This window comes from Diabrotica virgifera, chromosome 3, assembly GCF_917563875.1.
Source record: "Diabrotica virgifera virgifera chromosome 3, PGI_DIABVI_V3a".
NCBI lineage: Eukaryota > Metazoa > Arthropoda > Insecta > Coleoptera > Chrysomelidae > Diabrotica > Diabrotica virgifera.
The window spans coordinates 127,678,791-127,703,488 of NC_065445.1; the positions used below are offsets into that span (position 1 = coordinate 127,678,791).

The window sequence follows — 24,698 nt, forward strand, 5'->3', positions numbered from 1 at the left end:
GCAAGCATTCAAATGTAGTGGCAACTAAAGTACAGTCGGAAAAATGAAAGAATACCCATGAACGAACATATAAAACACGCTGTATTTTCCTGTCACCGTGTCACAAAGAAAACTGTCCAGTGCAAGTACATGCAACAATAATTATTACATGTACTTGCGCTGGCCAATTTTTTGTGTGAAACAGTGACAGGAAAATACAGCGTGTTTTATATGTTCGTTCATGGGTATTCTTTCATTTTTCCTACTGTATGTCAAGTATAAGTATAAAATGTACACTTACTTTCCGTTATAAGGGAAGAATATAGTAGTATTCAATATCATATTTTTCTCCAAATTATGCTAAAGGGAGAGATGGTAGAGGGACAGATTTGATTGTAATGCACAAACAAAACGAAATAATTGGCAGGATCTTGAGGGGGTTAGTAAGGGAACACGACATTAAACCGTGACACCAAAAAATTGTTAGTTATATATAAAGTGATGTTATTTTTAAATTTTTTAATTAATAGTGTATATTTTTAATTTTATTGGGATTATTAGATGTTGTTCTGGATGTTCAAGAACTGATAGATGTAAGATTGGTTGTGCAATTTTCTTAAACCAGAATTGGTCAGTTGTGTATTAGTTGTGGTGCAATTGTGAAAAATGTTTTAATTTTGATTTGTTGGAGACATTGAAATTAAACTGAACAATATAAATAGGTAAATTTTCTAAAATTTAAAAGTGTCAAACAATAAAATCATTAATAAATAATTCAGAATTAAATTCAAATGTGAAGGTAACTAACTGTACATGAAAATAAACATTATAGTAATATAAAGTTATGATGATTTGTGCAGCAATGAATGAGATTTTATGAGATATTACTAAAAAGTTAGAAAAAGGCAAATATGAAAAAATAGATGAAAAAATGATTCATTTATGTTAATATCTCTTGAATGTAATAAATAGTTGAGTATATTGAAAATTAATCTCAAAAATCTTTGAAAAAGTTACCTGGTTGAGCTGAATTATATGGTTTCTTTGTAAAGTTAACAAAGGTTTTGAAATATTTTTTGTTTTAAAGTCGATAAAAATAACACATAACAGATTCTCAAACGCACACAAAGGACGTGGACACAACGGGAATTTGGGAATTTTTTGATGAGGAAAGCAAACTGTGTACTACTACATCTTATTTCTTTTTGATTTTTAAGAATTGTAAAAATTCCTCTAATTTGGTTTTATTTACAAAGAAACTCAAATGTCACTGAGAGTGAGAGGTTAAGTCAATGTCAAATTCTTCTTCTGTTATGATCATCATAACTTTTGACCCAGTGTGTTTCTTCAGGTCATCTGACCATCGCACCTGTGGCCTTCCCCTTTTTCGTTTGTGGTTCCATGGTCTCCAAGGTATCTTAGTCCATCTTTCATCCTTCTGCCGTAGGGTGTGTCCGGCGAACTTCCATTTAAGCTTTGCTACTTGCAATAAAAGATAATATCAAAAATTTTAGCCACCTTTGAACTTCACATTACAAAATTAGTTAGAATGTTACAGGGTGTTCGATAACACAGTGGCAGACCAAACTTATGTTTTTTTAAATGGAACACCCTATATTATATTTTAAATTCGAAATCCTTTTAACTTCTATATCACAAAAATATAAAGGTTTGTTATGTTATACAGGGTATTTACAAAGTTATAACCAATTTTATACGAAAATCGTAACAAGTTCAACTCCCTGTATATGTAAATAAAAATAAGCAAAACAGAAATGGTTATTAATGCCATATTTTTAACGTACTGTCAAAATTTTCAAGAATTATTGATATTGATAATTTTCTTTATATCAAATACAGGGTGGGTCAAAAAGCAAGTACATTATTTTCTCAGTAATTTTAAATGGAACATCCTTTATTTTATATCACTATTGAAAAGTACCATTACACTACTTTTTTAGATAACGTTCCCTATGTCTAAATTTATTAATTTTCGAGATATTTTCATTTTCATCCATTCAATGAATGGTCCATTCAGTGGACCAGTAGCGTGACCACCCAAATCACCGAAATTTAATAAACTGGACTGATTTTCCTGGGGTTACGTTAATAATGAATTTATAAAATACCTCCAACAACAAAGAATGAGATGAAAAATAGAATACAAAGTGCATTTCGGTGTGTTAATTTACAAATGCTTCTTAGATTAAGTAGCTCATTCAATGATCGTTTGTAGGCGTGCATAAATGTGTTAGGAGGTAATTTTGAACACCTTATGTAATTAAATATTAAAAATATTTATTAAAGGTAGCTTCAAATTTTTTCAAATATGTTTTTTTTTGTAAAATGTATTACTGATAAATTATTTTTCGTTCTATATTTGTTACATTGTTGCTTTTACATAAAAAAGCAGTGTTTACTTGTCTTCACAAAATGTTGTATTTTGTGCTTGTCTGTTTTTTTGTAAAATTGATTACTTATTTTCTTTCTTTATTTGTTACATTTACATAGAAAAGTAGTTTTTAATTGTTTCAAAAATGTTGCATGTTGGGGTTGTCTTTTTTTTGTAAAATGTGTTACTAATAAATTATTTTTATTTCTTTATTTGCTATAAATCAGTAATCGTCAATTGTCAATTCAGTCATGGCTTACTTAAAATTTAGATAAATTTAGACACCTAAAATAATTTGCTCTGAAAAATGAAAATATCTCGAAAACTAATAAATTTAGACATAGGGAATGTTATATAAAAATTTAAGTACGATAATGTTACTTTTCAATAATGATATAAAATAGAGGGTGTTTCGTTTAACATTACAGAGAAAATAATGTACATGCGTTTTGACTCACCCTGTATTTGATATAAATAAAATTGGCAATGTCAACAATTCTTCCAAATTTGGACAATAAATAAAAAAAATATATTATTAATAAACCATTGCTGTTGTAAATACTTATTTATACTTATACAGCGAGTTGAACTTGATACGATTTTTGAAAGAAATCCTATTCCTATGACACTGGGAGGGCTAAGGATTGCAGCACAAAAAATTTAAATTCACATGATAGCTTTAACTAAACCAAAAACTGTATTTTCGCCCTTCTGGGTAGTACAATACATTTACTTCTTTCTTCTATAAATTTATTTATTATATTGTCAATAATATTTTTCTCATTTTTCTTATTGTAATTTTATAGGATATGCGCCGACACTGGAAGTCAACTCCTAGTTTCAGATTTCCCTTCAATAGAGTTTCCTATAGAACTACCTCATTTTAAAACAAATAATACAGCTGTGGTTACTTATTCACGACCAAGGCTACCACACGATGATCTCGAGGAAGTGCTTGTCATCAAAGAGAGTATTTTGGATTTGTATTTATCACACATACAATTTGTCCAGCATCCATTATTTAGCATCGAACATATATTTGCTCAGATACTTTCAGATTCTTATAACGATTACTCACTTATGGAGGAGAAAAATACCATAAACAAATTGAAGCAACAGTTAGATGAGCTACGAGAAAAGCCAAATAAACTAGAAGATCGTCTGGCTATTAATAAAATCCATAAGAATATTAAAAAGATAAGAACCAAATATTTTGAAGAAAACAGGAAGTACAAAGACACTATTTTTATGATACTCGAGGCTTGGAGAACAATAAAGAAGATAAGACAGTTACAAGGCTATTCGAATACAACCATAAAACTTCTAATAAAAAAAGAGGCAAGTAATGCGGAGGAACAGCGTGAACAGTATCAAAATATGTTTGATGTTACTCTGCATGAACTTCAACAACAACAAATAAGTGCAAATGATAGTGATATTGAGGAAAAGAACAGCACTAAAGGAAATCAAGAAGAAAATGAGAGTAGAGAAGTTGATGAAATATCTGAAGACAAAACTAGGGGCAGTTCAAAAGAAATGTCTAAGGTAAGAATGCTATATTTTTTTGGCTCAATTAACTACAAGAATAAAAAAACCGCTAAACGCCGTAAAAATGAGTGGCGCATACAATATCCCAGCTACGCAAGATCTGATATGAATATTACGGGCGCGAAAATGATTTTCATTTTGATGCAAAACAGAATTCTAGTATTATTTTAAAAGATTTTTTCATAATATTTGCTCAATTTGAAGTAAAACGCGCCACAAAAGAGTAACTTTGATACAGTTTGAATTTTGAAACTCTTTTGTGGCGCGTTTACTTCAAATTTAGCAAATATTATGGAAAAATCTTTTAAAATAAAACTAGAATTTTGTTCTGCATCAAAATGAAATAGTTATTTTCCTAACAAGTGCAGAAAGTCATACTTTTCCGCACGCGACTGCAGTTTGCCGAACGACGCGAAGCGGGAGTTCGGAAGGCAGTCGAGTGCGAAAAAGAGAATTTCTGCAAGCGTTAGGAACAATATTTTTTCTACGAGTCTTTAAAAAATTACCAAATGTTAATAAATTACGAAGTAGTTTTCAATCCTAATAGTAAATTATTAAACACATGAAGAGAAGTATCCATTCTCAAATGTGGTCTCGAGGTAAGAAAGTAGAAAACTCAAAGAGGTACCACAAAAATATATATTATAAAAATATCATTCAATGACGCGTTTCGGCTCTTACCCAGCCATCATCAGCTTGAAATACAGGAACAAAGTCTAAAACTGTCCTACAATATAAAAAGGAAATTTTTAAGCATGTGGTGATCACGCCCACCTCGGCAAAGGAACTTACCAGACCAGGAAGGAGGAAGAATCTAATGGCTTACATTGTATTGGGTTCTTTAGGTTTCATTCTAAGTTATAAGTAGTGTATTAGACATTAAGGGTATAAATTCATTTTAAGATTTAAATGACTTCCTCTTTGAGAGAAACCATCTTGCGAACAGATCAGGTGCAAGGAACTTTTCGGTGAACTGTCAAATTGCTGTCAGTGATGACAGATGACATGTAGTACTCAAGAATGAATTTGTCGTTAGTTGGTAAATGTTGTAACTAGAAGACCCCACAGACTAGGGAAAGAAAAAAGAAGAAGATTAAACGTCAAATTCAAAATTCGTAAGGTGAAAGAATAGAGGAAAATAAATAGGACAATATTGAATGTATACGGTATTAAAACGAAGAGGAAAAGCTGAAAAACAATGAAGAATAGCAATAACCAATAAAATTTGATAAGTAATTACCGAGGTGGACAAGACCACCCCAAGTTCAAAAAGAAGTAGGACAGTTTAAGAAAAAAGGACAAAGATTCAATCAGGACAAAACATATTAAGATAGCTCCATATAAAATACATTTAAAAAGTCAAGTATCACAGTACAGTTGTGTCAATACAACTTATTAATTAGATATCACAGTTTTTTTTCCCGTGTCACTGAAAGATTAAACCCAACCATACCAACACCTAGTTCACTCATAAGTATTTGAAATAGAAGAGTCTATAGACTCGGTGTATAAAGTTTGTTAGGTGATATTATAGGTGTTGTCACGGTTCTGCTGCAAGATGTTACAATCGTAATGAAGCCCTACAATGATAACAGTGACAAAATTATTATTGAAAATTAAAGGTGTATTTGAATGTGTTACCTGGCAGTGGTATCATTAGTAGTATTTGAAATAATAAAGAATTAGTGTTGAAATGTTGTTGTTTGATTGAAAAGTATAAAGTAATTTATAACTATATTATGACAAAATATTATATTTATTGTAATATGGGAAATGAAGACAAGTAGAAAAGGTGGCTATGTTATTGAAAAAATTAATTAAAAAATTATTATTATTATTTGTCAAAGAGAACGTTAAAAACAGGTCATAACGACAACAGCAGCTCAACCCCAAGTAGACACCACCAATCACTTCATTGTTCAAAAGAGCCAAGAAAAAACTAAATAACTCCACCCGAGTTATCAATAGTATACTTATATTTATAGAAGGAAACTGGAAGAGGAAAATTAGGAAAACCAAAAAAGTGTTATCTAGTAGAAAGGAAGAGGTAACGATTAGGTTCAATATGAGTAAAAGTTAACCAAGAACTTAGGGAAGATCAAAAATTATTGGTTGACTGAAAACTATTGTTTGTTGTTATTTTAAAACATTAAATTAAGACAAATATAAGGTTCAGTTGGTAGGAGTTGTTCATTAAGGACATTTACAGATGTGTTGTTAGTAGCTTCATGTATTTCGAAAGCTTCAAGTATGTTTAATCTATTTCCTTTATTACAAGAATGAACTATTTGAAAATCAGAGGTAGAAAAATTGTGATTGGTAGATAGAATATGATTGGCAAAAGCAGAATTAGTATTATGGATATCAGTATCTTTATATTTTTCTATAACTTTCAAATGTTCAGCAAAACGAGTGTCTAGACGTCTCCCACTCTGTCCAATGTAAATAGAATTACAAGAAGAACAGCAAAGTTTGTATACTCCTGATTTGTGGAAAGGTGGAACCAAATCCTTAGAGTTCACAATAGATCTGAGGTTATGATTGGTTTTGAAGGCGGTGGGGATATCATATTTTTTGAAGATTTTTTGTACTTGATAAGAGTGAGGGCCTAGAAAATGCAAAGAACCATAAAATGAGGGAGTGGTATTAGGTGATATGGTAGGGTAAGATAAATTCAGCTTATTATGGAGTCTGACCAAGAGTTTATCAATAAGATGTAAAGGAAAATTATTATTGACAGCTAGCTGTCGAATAATATTAATTTCTTTATTGAAGGCAGTATCAGAAAGAGGTAGTCTTAAGGCACGCGTAAAGAAGCAGTTGAAAGAGGCTATTTTATGTGAGAATGGATGGTTTGAGAAAAAATTGATCAACGTATCAGTAGTTGTTGGTTTTCTGTAAACTTTAAAAGTAAGGGTTTTATTAGGTGGGTTCCTGGTGATGAGAAGGTCTAAGAAAGGAAGTGAGAACTTATCTTCAAACTCAATAGTGAATTTTATCCTGTCATGTAGGGTATTGAGATAACTAAGAAAGTTTAAAGCTTCTTCTTTGGTGCCATCCCAAAGAACAAGACAATCATCAACATATCTAAAGTAGAAAACAATATTATGTTTGAAATCAGAGTCATGTAAAAAGCCTGTTTCAATGTTACTCATAAAAATCTCTGCCAAAAGAGGGGACAGGTTACTTCCCATGGATAGGCCTGTATTCTGAGTGAAAAAGTTATCATTAAATTTAAAGTAATTTTGATCCAAACATAAACCTAAAAGCGAGCAGATGTCTAAAGTATTGTGTGTTGGAACATCATTAGAGAAAAAAAGGGTTCTTACCAATTCCACGCACTCAGAAGGTGGAATACTAGGAAATAAATTAGTAACGTCCAGTGAAAGTAAGATACTGTTGTCTGGGACTAAAGTATTTTTGATTTTGTTAGCTAGATCTACTGAGTTCAATATTGAATATGGGTTATTGAAATTGGTCAGCTTTTTCAAGTTGGAATTTAAAAAAGAAGCTAATTTAATACATGGTGAGTTTGAAAAGTTAACAACAGGACGGATAGGAATGTTAGGTTTATGTGTTTTAGGTAATCCCCTAAGAAGTGGAGTGGTGGGATTCATAGTCGTTAAACGTAAAGGTGAACTATCTAAGGATTGAAGGCATGTCTTGTAAAGTTTTAAAGAGTTCCTTAAATATGAGTGAAATTTAACAATAGGATCTTGGTTAATAAGTTGAAAAGAAGAGTCTGATTCTAAAAAGGAGTTCACTTTTGAAATGTACTCAGGTTTGTTGAGAATTACTATGCAATTACCCTTGTCAGCTTTGGTTATAGTCAAATTTTCACTTTCACAAATCTTTTTTAATTCTTTGAAGTATTTATGTTGTTTTTTGTGAGTAAATGAGGATGGATTAAAGTTATGAGAACGATGGATGTCATTTAAGGTTGATGAAATGTCAGCTCTAATAACAAAGCTAACAAAATCAAAAATACTTTAGTCCCAGACAACAGTATCTTACTTTCACTGGACGTTACTAATTTATTTCCTAGTATTCCACCTTCTGAGTGCGTGGAATTGGTAAGAACCCTTCTTTTCTCTAATGATGTTCCAACACACAATACTTTAGAGATCTGCTCGCTTTTAGGTTTATGTTTGGAGCAAAATTTCTTTAAATTTAATGATAACTTTTTCACTCAGAATACAGGCCTATCCATGGGAAGTAACCTGTCCCCTCTTTTGGCAGAGATTTTTGTGAGTAACATTGAAACAGGCTTTTTACATGACTCTGATTTCAAACATAATATTGTTTTCTACTTTAGATATGTTGATGATTGTCTTGTTCTTTGGGATGGCACCAAAGAAGAAGCTTTAAACTTTCTTAGTTATCTCAATACCCTACATGACAGGATAAAATTCACTATTGAGTTTGAAGATAAGTTCTCACTTCCTTTCTTAGACCTTCTCATCACCAGGAACCCACCTAATAAAACCCTGACTTTTGAAGTTTACAGAAAACCAACAACTACTGATACGTTGATCAATTTTTTCTCAAACCATCCATTCTCACATAAAATAGCCTCTTTCAACTGCTTCTTTACGCGTGCCTTAAGACTACCTCTTTCTGATACTGCCTTCAATAAAGAAATTAATATTATTCGACAGCTAGCTGTCAATAATAATTTTCCTTTACATCTTATTGATAAACTCTTGGTCAGACTCCATAATAAGCTGAATTTATCTTACCCTACCACATCACCTAATACCACTCCCTCATTTTATGGTTCTTTGCATTTTCTAGGCCCTCACTCTTATCAAGTACAAAAAATCTTCAAAAAATATGATATCCCCATCGCCTTCAAAACCAATCATAACCTCAGATCTATTGTGAACTCTAAGGATTTGGTTCCACCTTTCCACAAATCAGGAGTATACAAACTTTGCTGTTCTTCTTGTAATTCTATTTACATTGGACAGAGTGGGAGACGTCTAGACACTCGTTTTGCTGAACATTTGAAAGTTATAGAAAAATATAAAGATACTGATATCCATAATACTAATTCTGCTTTTGCCAATCATATTCTATCTACCAATCACAATTTTTCTACCTCTGATTTTCAAATAGTTCATTCTTGTAATAAAGGAAATAGATTAAACATACTTGAAGCTTTCGAAATACATGAAGCTACTAACAATACATCTGTAAATGTCTTTAATGAACAACTCCTACCAACTGAACCTTATATTTGTCTTAATTTAATGTTTTAAAATAAAAACAAACAATAGTTTTCAGTCAACCAATAATTTTTGATCTTCCTTAAGTTCTTGGTTAACTTTTACTCATATTGAACCTAATAGTTACCTCTTCCTTTCTACTAGATAACACTTTTTTGGTTTTCCTAATTTTCCTCTTCCAGTTTCCTTCTATAAATATAAGTATACTATTGATAACTCGGGTGGAGTTATTTAGTTTTTTCTTGGCCCTTTTGAACAATGAAGTGATTGGTGGTGTCTACTTGGGGTTGAGCTGCTGTTGTCGTTATGACCTGTTTTTAACCTTCTCTTTGACAAATAATAATAATAATTTTTTAATTAAATTTTTCAATAACATAGCCACCTTTTCTACTTGTCTTCATTTCCCATATTACAATAAATATAATATTTTGTCATAATATAGTTATAAATTACTTTATACTTTTCAATCAAACAACAACATTTCAACATTAATTCTTTATTATTTCAAATACTACTAATGATACCACTGCCAGGTAACACATTCAAATACACCTTTAATTTTCAATAATAATTTTGTCACTGTTATCATTGTAGGGCTTCATTACGATTGTAACATCTTGCAGCAGAACCGTGACAACACCTATAATATCACCTAACAACTTTATACACCGAGTCTATAGACTCTTCTATTTCAAATACTTATGAGTGAACTAGGTGTTGATATGGTTGGGTTTAATCTTTCAGTGACACGGGAAAAAAAAACTGTGATATCTAATTAATAAGTTGTATTGACACAACTGTACTGTGATACTTGACTTTTTAATGTATTTTATATGGAGCTATCTTAATATGTTTTGTCCTGATTGAATCTTTGTCCTTTTTTCTTAAACTGTCCTACTTCTCTTTGAACTTGGGGTGGTCTTGTCCACCTCGGTAATTACTTATCAAATTTTATTGGTTATTGCTATTCTTCATTGTTTTTCAGCTTTTCCTCTTCGTTTTAATACCGTATACAATCAATATTGTCCTATTTATTTTCCTCTATTCTTTCACCTTACGAATTTTGAATTTGACGTTTAATCTTCTTCTTTTTTCTTTCCCTAGTCTGTGGGGTCTTCTAGTTACAACATTTACCACCTAACGACAAATTCATTCTTGAGTACTACATGTCATCTGTCATCACTGACAGCAATTTGACAGTTCACCGAAAAGTTCCTTGCACCTGATCTGTTCGCAAGATGGTTTCTCTCAAAGAGGAAGTCATTTAAATCTTAAAATGAATTTATACCCTTCATGTCTAATACACTACTTACAACTTAGAATGAAACCTAAAGAACCCAATACAATGTAAGCCATTAGATTCTTCCCCCTTCCTGGTCTGGTAAGTTCCTTTGCCGAGGTGGGCGTGATCACCACATGCTTAAAAATTTCCTTTTTATATTGTAGGACAGTTTTAGGCTTTGCTCCTGTATTTCAAGCTGATGATGGCTCGGTAAGAGCCGAAACGCGTCCTTGTATGACATTTTTATAATATACATTTTTATGGTACCTCTTTGAGTTTTCTACTTTCGTAAATTATTAATATTGAAAATATTAAAAATATTACTAAAAGATTTTTAAATTGAAAATTTATTGGTACACTTTCGTGGTGACACCTCCAAGACTTCTACAATTTGCAAGTCAAATGGATGCTGCAGTGAAGACGAGAGGGAAGGAATTCTACACTATGCAATTCACATCCCCCGTCTGCAGCTGGTCAAGTTTCAACGGAAAAATGCACCTAGTTACTCTACGGAGTAATACGACTATAAAATAAAAATGTATACCATTTTTATTCAGTTGCAATACGAAGGCAAAACAATCTTACTTTTCAATTAGAATACGGAGTGCAGTCCAGTCCCTTGAATCGCGATTTTCGGCTCTTATTGGAGCTTTTATCGGAAAGAACGTAGGCACTGTTCTCCATATTTTAACTGATTCGCATCGAGAGGTTTTCCCACCCATTGCAACTGAAGTGATGATAGTAGGTGGCTAGCGCCATCTGGCATTGCCAGGGTGGGAAAACCTCTCGATGCGAATCAGTTAAAATATGGAGAACAGTGCCTACGTTCTTTCCGATGAAGGCTCCAATAAGAGCCGAAAATCGCGATTCAAGGGACTGGACTGCACTCCGTATTCTAATTGAAAAGTAAGATTGTTTTGCCTTCGCATTGCAACTGAATAAAAGTGGTATACATTTTTACTTAATAAATTAATTTAATTAATATGAAAATACATACACAAATTATTTCTTTGACAAGGTTGTCAAAACCAAAGTTTCAGCATAATTGGTTAGCATGACGACGATCTTGGTTTCCATGACGACGATTCAAAACCACTGTTATTGTCTACTAATTTGACTTTCGAATATTATGTCAAAATTATTTTATTTCATCGAATTCTCGCGTTAATTTCATTAAAACATGAACACAATAAGATATATTTGAAATAAATTAGTAAATAATATCTGAATATTAGTTTACTGCATGTATTATAATTGCTTTAAGGCCATATTGACATATCTAAATTAACACGCGTGCGGAAAAGTAAAACGCGTGCGGAAAATAAAACGCGTGCGGAAAAGTAACACTCGTGCGGAAAAGTAAAACTTTCTAAACTAAAACGCGTGCGCGAAAGTAGACATTTTTGCACGCTCGTAGAAAAATACATTTTCGGGCCACGTAATACTCATATCAGATCTTTTGTAGCTGGGATATTGTATGCGCCACTCATTTTTATGGCGTTTAGCGGTTTTTATTCTTGTATCAGGAGTTTTTTAAAGTTATTTATAAATTAAATGTATGAAGTTGAATTCAATGATTCTCGATTACACGTTAAGCTTTATAAATGGCCGCCTTTGTCGCATTATCTCCCAAATGATCTAGTGTCCATCGAATGTACCCTAGATTTCTTTCTATTCGAAACAGATTGAAAAAATAATTGGAATGGTCGGTAAATATACTCGGATTGCCCGTTGCCAGATCAAATTTAACGTCGTAACCACTACAACTACATAAACCATTTCGGGAATAATCGTTAATTGGATTATACTTTTGTAGCTTAATAATTTCTAAACGGCTTAACCGATTTTGATAACTAAACATGAGTTTGAAACGTAGTGACAAGTAGTACCTGATACATCTAACTAAGGTCAAGTATGATAACTAAAGCTATTACAGGAATTCTTGAGCTTGAAAAACCGTTTCTCCCATAGGAAATAGATTTGATCATACTTATGAAGCCTATAACTTAAAAATTCGAATTTTCCCGGATATCAGGTAGACACCGTTAGATTCGTCTAGAGTCCTTTTATAAACGCTCGGTTATTGGCGCAATTAGTAGGTTGAAATTTTGAGTAATTGTCAAAAAACCAAAATTTTTCAAAGTTTGTTTCTCAGTTTTTCGGCTATACTGAGCCATGTGTATGTTTGATCCTGACGACTCAGACACCATTTGAAAGCATAACTAAACACTATTGGTTTGGTGTATTTGCGGTCCTCCTGTCTCTTTTTGAACCAGAGATAATATATACGCCCAAAAAATATGCCATTTTGTACCTACCAAGTCCTATAGCTGGCTTACGCTTGGTCAAAATTTAAAAACTACACCGGTTCTAAATCGGCCCTGACTCCCTCTTCAAACACAGAAGAAAAATTCAGATCGGTTTAACTTTTCCACACACATATATATCCACAAAGATTTTCCCTTTTTTAAATATAAATTGAGTCATATTTCTGAGCTCGGTAACTTTTGAATGGTATAACCGATTTTCAAAATTAGACATGCGTTGAAAAGGTAATGATCAGAACTATTAGAAGCCGCAAAGGTCGGACTTAAATTTTCGAAGTTTTTGGGAGTTTTAGTTTTGGGAATGAGAACGAAAAACAGACTCTAAATAGGAAGGGCCACACCCTTGAACCAAAATGGATGGTTGACATATGGGTGAGTCTTTTCCTGAAGTTTAAGATGGGAGTTGGCCCCATTTTCAATGCAGTCAGATTTAGAAAATCGAAAATTTCGTGTATATATAGTGTCGCGTGTAGGGGGGTGTGTGTGTGTGCGCCACGGACGAGAACTGCCGTTCTCTGGTAATTTATTTATTTGTATTAACGCATTTAATCTGATTAAAACCGATTGCTTCTAGACCTGGACCCCGCGTACCAAAAAAGATGTAATAGCAAGCTGAAAATTTGTTAATAGTTTAACATTGTCGAGTCGGACAAGCTTTGATGTACAGGAACACTGGAACAGAGGAAGTTTTAATTGTGGAACAGTTTAACAATTTGGAACGTCAGATTACGAAAACGTCCCATGTATTTTGTCGGCCAGAACATCTAATTGATTTGTTACCCTTCCATTAAACTCTTATGCAAAAATCAGACTGCTATTACCAACCAACATGATTCCTGTCATTTGACACGATCTTCGCGTTCCATTCATTAAAATGCCCAGTTCTCATAAACACCAGTCTGATTTCTGCATGAGAGTTTAATGAAATGGTAACAAATCAATTGGAAGTTCTGTCCGACAAAATACAATGGATCGTTTTCGTAGTCTGACGTTGCAAATTTTTAACCTGTTCCACAATTTAAACTTCCCCTGTTCCAGTGTTCCCATACATCAAAGTTTGTCCGACTAGACACCGTTAAGCAATTAACAAATTTTCAACTTTCTATTAATCAACTTTTTTTGGTACGCCGGATCCAGGTCTATTCCTTTGCTCTACGTTTGACTGTTTTATATTCCGTTTTTTAACTTGCCTGATATTAAGTTTAGTAATCGTTTTCTCATAGGCATCTTTCAGTGCGTCACAGTTTTTTGATTTCTTTCTAACGCATTTAATTGTATGTGACAGAAGAAAAAGCACGTCCGTGATTACAGGCATTTATAACATTTATTCTAGTTGTGGATAAAACAAATTATGTACGAATTATATAATATATCTACGAATATAATCTGTACAATTTATAAGACTATACAAATCAAAGAAAATACCATTTTATAAACGCAATAAACACAATTGACTTGTTTTTATGGCAAATTGCAAATAAAATGTGACAACTGTCAGATTTAAATAAAATGTAATGTTAGAATAAATGTTATGAATGTGTATTATCACGGACTTACATTTTTTTTCTATCATTTGTGGCGCACTAAAAAATGACTATGAAAAGGACCATATACGCTCTCTGTAGCCTTCTGGTTTAGCTTTTGCTACTTCTACTTACACTTATTTTGTGGCGACCATATAGTTTTGAAGAATTCTGTCCAACTTTTTTTTACCAATGTGTATAAATATAATTTTCTTTTTTTTTTGGTTTTTCTTGAACTTCATTTGACGACTATTAGGTGTCATACTAACTTTCCAAGCATTTCAATAACAGTATTATATATTATGTAGAATCTAATCGTTTCCTGTTTTATCTTTTCTGTTCAGAATATATAAAACTACAGAGAGGGGTTCTATCTAATCTAAACTATTTACTTTAGCTCTAGAAGATATATTTCGGACTTAGGAATGGACAAATAAAGGGGTTGACGATAGACGGCGAAAACCTCTACCATCTGGGATTTGCCAATGATGTTGCGCTTATAACAAAAGATATATAAAAATTGCAGGAAACGCTATTAGACCTGAATACAAAATAAATAGAAATAAGATTAAAAATAAATCTAGCAAAAACTAAATATCCAACATCAAACTTACCAAATACTTTAAAGGATAAACTTCAATCAGTACGTATTGCCGGTTCTGACATAAATATGAAACTGAAACATGGGCTTTTAACAACATTAAACTCAAATATCGCAAATCTTATAAAAAAATAGGAAGACGATCAAAAGTAATAAATTATAATATGATCCAAAAGATTGCCATGTTAACATAGAACTGGGCAGGACACATAGGCAAAATGGAAGACAACCGTTAGACGAAGCGAATTCTTGAATGGTGACCAAGAGCAAGTAAGAGAAGTAGAGGTAAACCTCAAACCAGACATGACGACATCAAACGGATGGCTGGCCAAGAATAGATGTAAAAAATTGCGAAAAGAAACGAATGGAAAGACCTAATAGTTCTGGATCCCGCGTATGAAAAAAAAGTTGATTAATAGCAAGCTGAAAATTTGTTAATAGCTTAAGGGTGTCTAGTCGGACAAACTTTGATATATGGGAACACTGGAACAGGGGAAGTTTTAATTGTGGAACAGGTTAAAAATTTGGGACGGTCAGACCACGAAAACGTCACTTGTAGTTTTTCCGACAAAACTTCCAATTTATTTGTTACCCTTTCATTAAACTCTCATGCAAAAATCAGATTGCTATTTATAACCTGTCATAATTCCTGCCATTTGACATTTTCTACGTGTTCCACTCATTATAATGCCCATTTGGTGATAATAAATATCTAAAGAAGTACTTAACAAGAATAAACACACGTCCTCATTTGGTCAATACTATCAAAATTAGACAGACGTCATGGCTAGGACACATAATACGCCATAAGTAATTCGAGCAGCTCCAGGTAATATTAGATGGCAAGGTCGAAGGTAAAAGGGGTATAGGAAGAAAGAAAAAATCTTGGCTACAAAATGTCAGAGATTGGACCCATACAACAGCAAATGACTTAATTCACCAAGCCCAGAACAGAAAGAAATTTGCCATATTGATCGCAAACCTTAATAGAGGTCACTAGAGGATAAGGATTTTTTTTTATAATATCTCCGTTAGGAACGTGCCGTTTTTCGTTCTCGTTTTTAACAGAATTTGTGCTTGACATCCACACTGCATTTTTTGGTTTCTTATATTATCTTATCTACTTATTTATTTCCAAGCTGTTTAATTTATTTTTTTTTTATATTACATATTTTAATTTACAATCTGCTTCATCGAAGCTATAATAAATAGTTTGAATGTTAAATACATGAGGGAGAAACTGCCCTGTGGCAACCCTCCTATTATATTTTTTAAAACGTTTTTATATACTTAGCTTGGTCTTTGTCACTATCTCCACAAATTTTGTAATCCATTTTAAACATAGGTCTATGTTTCCTGACACTTCCTTTAAATATAGGCACCTGAAATTTTTCAGAATAACTCAGAACTAGCTAACAATGCAATTTTTATTTGCTATTATACGGATAAATCGATTTGTTTTAATTTCAAACTATCATAAAAATGTGACTAATGCAATGACACTTAAATACCATTTTTAAGTACGGTAACGAATCGATACGTGGTAGTTCAGTGGCAGAGTGGTAGACTGGATATCGAGAGATCCTGAGTTCGAAACCCGTCTGTTACGTATCTTTTTTTAATTTTTTTAATAAATGATTAAAAGTTTATATAATTAAAATTCATATTTTATAAGTTTATTATTATTCTCTGTGGCTTGGTCCTAAAAGGGCCAACGTCAAAATCTTTACATTTGAGAAAGCTGCAGTTGAAGTTTTTGCCAAAAATTCTTTTATTTATAGTTTCATTGTAATGGTATACATACTGTACATACCAAATTTTGCCCAGAGGATAATATATTTGAACATAATAAGACTGTGCTTTTATTTTTTTTCTGAATTTAAAAATTTCGAAAAAAAAGACGACATTGGCCCTTATTGCCCCAATTTTTTTATTTGTATTTATTTTCTTTTGAGACATTGGCCATTAAAACTAGAATAGTAATAAATATAGTGGCTTTATATTAATAATTTATTGTAGACAAAAATGAGAGAAATAAAAATTAATAATAGGAAGATACAGAATTTGTATCTTATTTGTGATTTTTCAGGATAAGGAAAGTTCCTGGAAACAGTTTCTCCCATTAATTTAATAATAATAATAATAAAAATGCCATTTAATGGCAGTAAAAGATACATAAAAATAAAATTATGATTATTAAATTAATGGGAGAAATTGTTTCCAGAAACTTTCCTTATCGTGAAAAATCACTTTCTTCATCCGGAGCTTCAACTGGAAAGTATTCCAGTATATTATTATTTGCTAGGCTTCTTTAGTTTCCTTCATTATGTCTCAACCGTTGGAACTTCTTTTTCTGTTCTTCTATAGAATTTGCAATCAACTGGTTTTGTCCAGAGATAGATAACTGATAAAACTCTGTGAAAAGTTTATTTCGCGGCTTTTGAGTAAATTTTTTTAAAGCACTTAAACAAAATGAATTAAGATTAAATAAAATTTTATAATTTGCTGCTTGTTCTTTTCGTGTGCTCAGAATTTTTCTCCTGCTTACGGTTCCGTTTAGAGATATTTTTTGAAAATTTCGCAAGATTAAAAAATTCATATTTTGCCCAATTTGAGTCCCAAAGTTAAACTGTTCCACTTCTCTTCTATGAAATTTGTCGCTCGTTCTTCTTCTGTCCTCAGAATATTGCTACGGCTTGATATATTGTATTTCGGACACCGATTGTGCTAGAGAAAAAAATTTTGGTACGGTTTCGCTTGGAATAGCAAGGAGTCTACCTACTTAATTTCATATTTTTCACGTCATTATTGTGAGAGTTACGGCGTCATGGGCAACCCCCTAATGCCGTACGGATATGAAATATAGACAGCAACCTACTCCCAGTCCAGTCCAATATACCTGCAGAATTTCATAAAAATCGGTTAAGTCGTTTCGGAGGAGTATGGTGACAAACACTGCGACTGGAGAATTTTTATATAGATGTAAAATATTTAAGAGGATCGGTACGTATTTTCGGCTGCAATGCTATTCAAATGGGGATTCATTTTTTTCGAGTCCTGAGAAAACTAATAAGTATTTTTTAAAAATTTAAACGCAGAATGAAACATTACGTTATTAGCGAGGGCGGAAAGTCCCCGAGAACTTCTATAATGTTTATTTAAATAAGTTACAGGGGTGAAAAACTAAGAGAAAATTTAGTGTGGTTTTTAATTTCAAATATCTCATTCAAAATAAACTTTTTATTTATTCTAAGGGACTTTCGGCCCTCGGTAATAATTAAATCTTTCATTCTGCGTTTAAATTTTTCAAAAATGAGCACAATGCCCTGGTAATATTTTCCAAATCTATCTTTGTCTTACAACGCACGCAGCCGAATATAATATTGTCAGCATATATTGTAAGTCAGACACTGACAATCAGTGACAAGGTATTGATTAAATATTATTTATATATAGGGTATTTGATAATTAATTGATTTATTTATTGTGTATTATTTGTGGAAGATCCAAGCAGAGAATACATCAGGATAATATATATTCTGTGATCCAAGTATTTTGTTGTTAAAGATGTTCAAAATTGTAAGCGTTCCATAACAATATATTAATAAAAAATCACTTTAACACTTTTCATCTTTTCTAGATTGAGATTAGTTTTTGTTGTACAAATAAATTATTACAATCACTGACTACATAGTTAGTGAAAAAATTATCACATTTATTAACTGCATTAATAATTTGCAATTATAAAAATAACAGTTATCCAAGAACATTCAAAAGCCATCTCTTTAAATTAATGATGGCATTTTCAAGTAGAATGACATTCTAGTAATGTTTACATATCCACACCAGTGTGAATTTTACTACACGTAATTTGCCGTATAAGGACAGAACAAGTAGGGATACACGTAAAATATTTGCGAATTATGTACCCATAGTCTTAATAGTCCTGTCGCCAGGGGGGGTACAACGGCCATCTTAATTCAGATGGACTTACCCAAGTTTTTTTTATGTATTTTGGCCCGTAGAACACGAATTTTTTGGGTAACAGTTGATCCGGATGTCGATAAGATTGTTATAAACAAAGAAGTTGAGGAATTACATAACAGCGATTTCTCGCAAAACAAAACAATTTTTTGTATTTTTTGGGTCATTCTAACCAGAAAATGTTCCTACAAGTTTTTTCGTAGGATGCATAGTTTTCGAGATAAATGCGGTTGAACTTTCAAAAAATCGAAAAATTGCAATTTTTGAACCCGAATAACCTTTGAATAAAAAATAAAATAGCAATTCTCTTACCGCCTTTAAAAGTTTAAGTCAAATTGTATCTGTTTTGAATATTTGCATTGCTTAAAATTTATTTTTGATTGTTAAAAAAAGCTATAAACACATAGTGTTTCCCGTGCCTAATACATGCGTTTTAATGCATGTTACGTAGAAATAGCCATGCTTGCACTTTTACCTCCTCTACCTACTCATTCGATTTTAAATGAGAAATCATTGAAAACATCACTCAAGCACTAGGTGTTTATAGCTTTGTTTTAACAATAAAATAATAAATTTTTAGCAATACAAATAATTAAAACCGATAAAATTTGACTTGAACTTTCAAATGCGGTAAGCAGAATTGCTATTTTATTTTTTAATCAAAAGTTATTCGGGTTCTAAAATTGCAATTTTTCGATTTTTTGAAAGTTCAACCGCGTTTATCTCGAAAACTATGCATCCTACGAAAAAAATTGTAGGAACATTTTTTGGTTAGAATGGCCCAAAAAATACAAAAAAATGTTTTCTTTTGCAAGAAATCGCTGTTATGTGATTCCTCAACTTCTTGGTTTATAACAATCTTATCGACATCCGGATCAACTGTTACCCAAAAAATTCGTGTTCTACAGGTCAAAATATATAAAAAAAACTTGGGTAAGTCCATCTGAATACAGGAGGCCGTTGTACCCCCCCTGGCGACAGGACTATAAATGGCTATTAAAAAATAACGGTCCGAGATAGAAAATTGAAAATTTAGGATTACATGTATCTTTTGCTTCTACATCTCATAAAAATAGTAGAAAACGGTTTTTCCGAAAATTAAAAAAATATATCAGGGGGCAACCCCCCTTATGACGTACGCGTATGAAACTCCATATTATCCTATTCCCAGTCCGCTCAAATATACGTGTAAAATTGCATAAAAATCTGTTCAGTCGTTCTCGACTTATAAATGGTGTAACTAACGTAACCTCGACTTTCTTATATATATATATATATATATATATATATATATATATATATATATATATATATATATATATATATATATATATATATATATATATATATATATATATATATATATGTTCGGAAAGATTTCCGCGGTCAGGTAAATGAAAATTACTAAGTTCTCGGGAAGAACCGCGTTGGGAATTTATAACTCGACGTTTCGGCACCCTTTTTGGAGCCATTATCAAGAGGGGTATGGTTCCGTTCGAGTTCGGGGTCTCAATCTGCCTACTCCCCTCACTCGTGACGTACCAGTAGTGTCTTGTTCTCTAGGAGAACGGTCAAGTGGCACTGAGGTCTCAATCTGCCTACTCCTCAGTGTCGAGTGACGACCTGTCTTCGCCTGTGTAGCTCTTTTTATACTCTCAGTGCGCGCGGGAACTGTATGCGCGGGAGAGGCCTGAGTGGGATCGACTGACGTGGGGATTCGCCGAAGCAGCGATCGCCATGTTGCCGGCAGTCTTTTGGCGTCATCGCGTGTGTTTAGGCTGTGAGGGCGTTTTTCAATTTCGATGGCTTCACGGATGATTCTCGATTTTAAGGAGCGGACAGGGGCGATGGTTTTTGCTTTCTCGAAATCTATTTGGTGACCTGTCTGAATATGATGTTGGGCAAGGGCTGAAGTAGTGTCGGAATGTTTTACAGATATGGAATGTTCGTAGATACGGTTTTGGATTCGTCGGTTTGTCTGTCCTATGTATGTCCGTGGGCAACTGGAACAAGGTATCTCGTAGACACCATGGTCTTCATTGGGGATTTGGTCTTTTACGGATCTGACAAGATTGCACAACTTGGAGTGAGTAGTGAAGACGGTTTTGATATTTAGAGGGGTAAGAATTCTACTAATCTTGTCAGTGACACCTTTGATAAAAGGTAGAAAGATTTTGGGTTGATCGGGCGGCAAGTTTTCTTTATTAGATGGAATGGGATTTAGATGTTTCTGAATGCTCCTATTGATTTGGGTTTTATGGTAGCCGTTTTGTAAGAGTGTTTGCCTTATTGAATTTATTTCAGATGGTCTGTGATTGTCGTCACTAAGCCTTATAGAGCGAGAAACAAGAGTGTTGACAACTGAACTGAGTTGGGCGGGGTGATGATGTGACTGGGCATTGAGATACCGATTTGTATGGGTGGGTTTTCGGTACACGGAATAGGAAAAACTGTGAGGTGGCTGTTTTTGAATAAGTACATCAAGGAATGGTAAAGACTCCTCAGACTCAACTTCCATCGTGAATTGAATACTGGGGTGTATTCCATTCAGGTGGGAGAGGAAGAGATCTAACGTATCTTTACCATGGGGCCAAATGACAAAAGTGTCATCAACGTACCGTAACCAGCAAGTGGGTTTGAGATTTGATGATGACAGGGCTATTGTTTCGAAATGCTCCATGTAGATATCAGCTATTACGGGAGAGAGAGGGGATCCCATTGGGGCACCTTTGATTTGACGGTAGAATTGATTTTGGAATGAAAAGTATGTGTTAGACATGCAATGTTTTATAAGAGATAATGTGTCTTGGGGGATTTGATGTTTGGAGTCCAAGATGGAAATGGTTTCATCAATAGGAATGTTGGTGAATAAAGAAACAATGTCAAAACTGACTAGAATATCTGAGGATGAGATAGAAATATTTTTCAGAAGATCAATGAAATGGAAAGAATTTTTGATGAATGACAAGGCGTTTTCGGCTAGTGGTTGTAGGGATGAGGCGAGATGTTTTGCCAATTTCTGAGTGGGGCAATTGTATGCACTGACGATGGGTCTTAGAGGAACGTTGGGCTTATGAATTTTTGGAAGTCCGTATATTCTTGGAATTCGGGACGATTTTTCTCTGGGTGTAAGAGATTTTTTGATGTCTGGAGGTAGAGTCGACTTATTTATGATAGATTTGGTCGTTTTTTCTAGATAGGTAGTGGGATCGTTTGGGACTCGTTTGTATTCTGTAGAATTAAGAAGTTCGGACATTTTGTCGAAATAATTAGAAGTGTTGAGAATGACGGTGGCCAAAAGAGAATGACGGTCATCAAAAATTCTTTCCATTTCATTGATCTTCTGAAAAATATTTCTATCTCATCCTCAGATATTCTAGTCAGTTTTGACATTGTTTCTTTATTCACCAACATTCCTATTGATGAAACCATTTCCATCTTGGACTCCAAACATCAAATCCCAAAAGACACATTATCTCTTATAAAACATTGCATGTCTAACACATACTTTTCATTCCAAAATCAATTCTACCGTCAAATCAAAGATGCCCCAATGGGATCCCCTCTCTCTCCCGTAATAGCTGATATCTACATGGAGCATTTCGAAACAATAGCCCTGTCATCATCAAATCTCAAACCCACTTGCTGGTTACGGTACGTTGATGACACTTTTGTCATTTGGCCCCATGGTAAAGATACGTTAGATCTCTTCCTCTCCCACCTGAATGGAATACACCCCAGTATTCAATTCACGATGGAAGTTGAGTCTGAGGAGTCTTTACCATTCCTTGATGTACTTATTCAAAAACAGCCACCTCACAGTTTTTCCTATTCCGTGTACCGAAAACCCACCCATACAAATCGGTATCTCAATGCCCAGTCACATCATCACCCCGCCCAACTCAGTTCAGTTGTCAACACTCTTGTTTCTCGCTCTATAAGGCTTAGTGACGACAATCACAGACCATCTGAAATAAATTCAATAAGGCAAACACTCTTACAAAACGGCTACCATAAAACCCAAATCAATAGGAGCATTCAGAAACATCTAAATCCCATTCCATCTAATAAAGAAAACTTGCCGCCCGATCAACCCAAAATCTTTCTACCTTTTATCAAAGGTGTCACTGACAAGATTAGTAGAATTCTTACCCCTCTAAATATCAAAACCGTCTTCACTACTCACTCCAAGTTGTGCAATCTTGTCAGATCCGTAAAAGACCAAATCCCCAATGAAGACCATGGTGTCTACGAGATACCTTGTTCCAGTTGCCCACGGACATACATAGGACAGACAAACCGACGAATCCAAAACCGTATCTACGAACATTCCATATCTGTAAAACATTCCGACACTACTTCAGCCCTTGCCCAACATCATATTCAGACAGGTCACCAAATAGATTTCGAGAAAGCAAAAACCATCGCCCCTGTCCGCTCCTTAAAATCGAGAATCATCCGTGAAGCCATCGAAATTGAAAAACGCCCTCACAGCCTAAACACACGCGATGACGCCAAAAGACTGCCGGCAACATGGCGATCGCTGCTTCGGCGAATCCCCACGTCAGTCGATCCCACTCAGGCCTCTCCCGCGCATACAGTTCCCGCGCGCACTGAGAGTATAAAAAGAGCTACACAGGCGAAGACAGGTCGTCACTCGACACTGAGGAGTAGGCAGATTGAGACCTCAGTGCCACTTGACCGTTCTCCTAGAGAACAAGACACTACTGGTACGTCACGAGTGAGGGGAGTAGGCAGATTGAGACCCCGAACTCGAACGGAACCATACCCCTCTTGATAATGGCTCCAAAAAGGGTGCCGAAACGTCGAGTTATAAATTCCCAACGCGGTTCTTCCCGAGAACTTAGTAATTTTCATATATATATATATATATATATATATATATATATATATATATATATATATATATATATATATATATATATATATATATATATATATATATATATATATATATATATATATATATATATATATATATATATATATATATATATATATATATAGGTGTAAAATATTTAAATGGCTATTAAAAAATAACGGTCTCAGATAGAAAATTGAAAATTTAGGATTATATGTATCTTTTGCTTCTACATCTCATAAAAATAGCAAAAAACGGTTTTTCCAAAAATTAAAAAAATATATCAGGGGGGCAACCCCCTTATGACGTACGCGTATGAAACTCCATATTATCCTATTCCCAGTCTGCTCAAATATACGTGTGAAATTTCATAAAAATCTGTTTAGTCGTTCTCGAGTTATAAATGGTGTAACTAACATAACCTCGACTTTCTTTTATTATATTAGATGTAAAATATTTAAATGGCTATTAAAAAATAACGGTCTGAGATAGAAAAGTGAAAATTTAAGATTGTATGTATCTTTTGCTTCTACATCATACGAAATTAAGAAAAAATCAGAGTTATGCCTATTCGCAGTCCGGTAGAATACACTTGTAAAATTTCATAAAAATCTGTTGAGCTGTTCTCTAGTTATAAATGGTGTAACTAACATAACTCGACTTTCTTTTATAATATATATTATATATTGTTATATTTCTATTTGATATGAAAATTAAAATTTGATAATTATAAACAGAATTCAATTTAATATAAAATATTTTCAATTTTCTCAACCACGGGCATATAAATTTAGAACAACCTGTATACAACAAATTGTTATATTTAATTTTAAGAAGTGATTAAATAAGACTCAAGTGAAATCGTTAATAGGTCATTATCGTTGTTCGCGGAAGGATCGATCATTAGCCGATGCTAAATAAGACTAAGTGGAAATAGAGAATAGGTCATTAA

General features: G+C 33.3%; 1 protein-coding gene across 1 annotated transcript in view; it reads left to right on the forward strand.

Annotated features, from left to right (window-relative positions):
• Positions 1–24,698, forward strand: part of LOC114343886 (coiled-coil and C2 domain-containing protein 2A) — a 217,388-nt gene that overhangs the window by 40,847 nt on the left and 151,843 nt on the right. Inside the window, exon 4 of the mRNA XM_050647533.1 lies at positions 3,178–3,916. Coding sequence (XP_050503490.1) covers positions 3,178–3,916 — 739 coding nt within the window. The remainder of the gene's footprint in view (positions 1–3,177; positions 3,917–24,698) is intronic.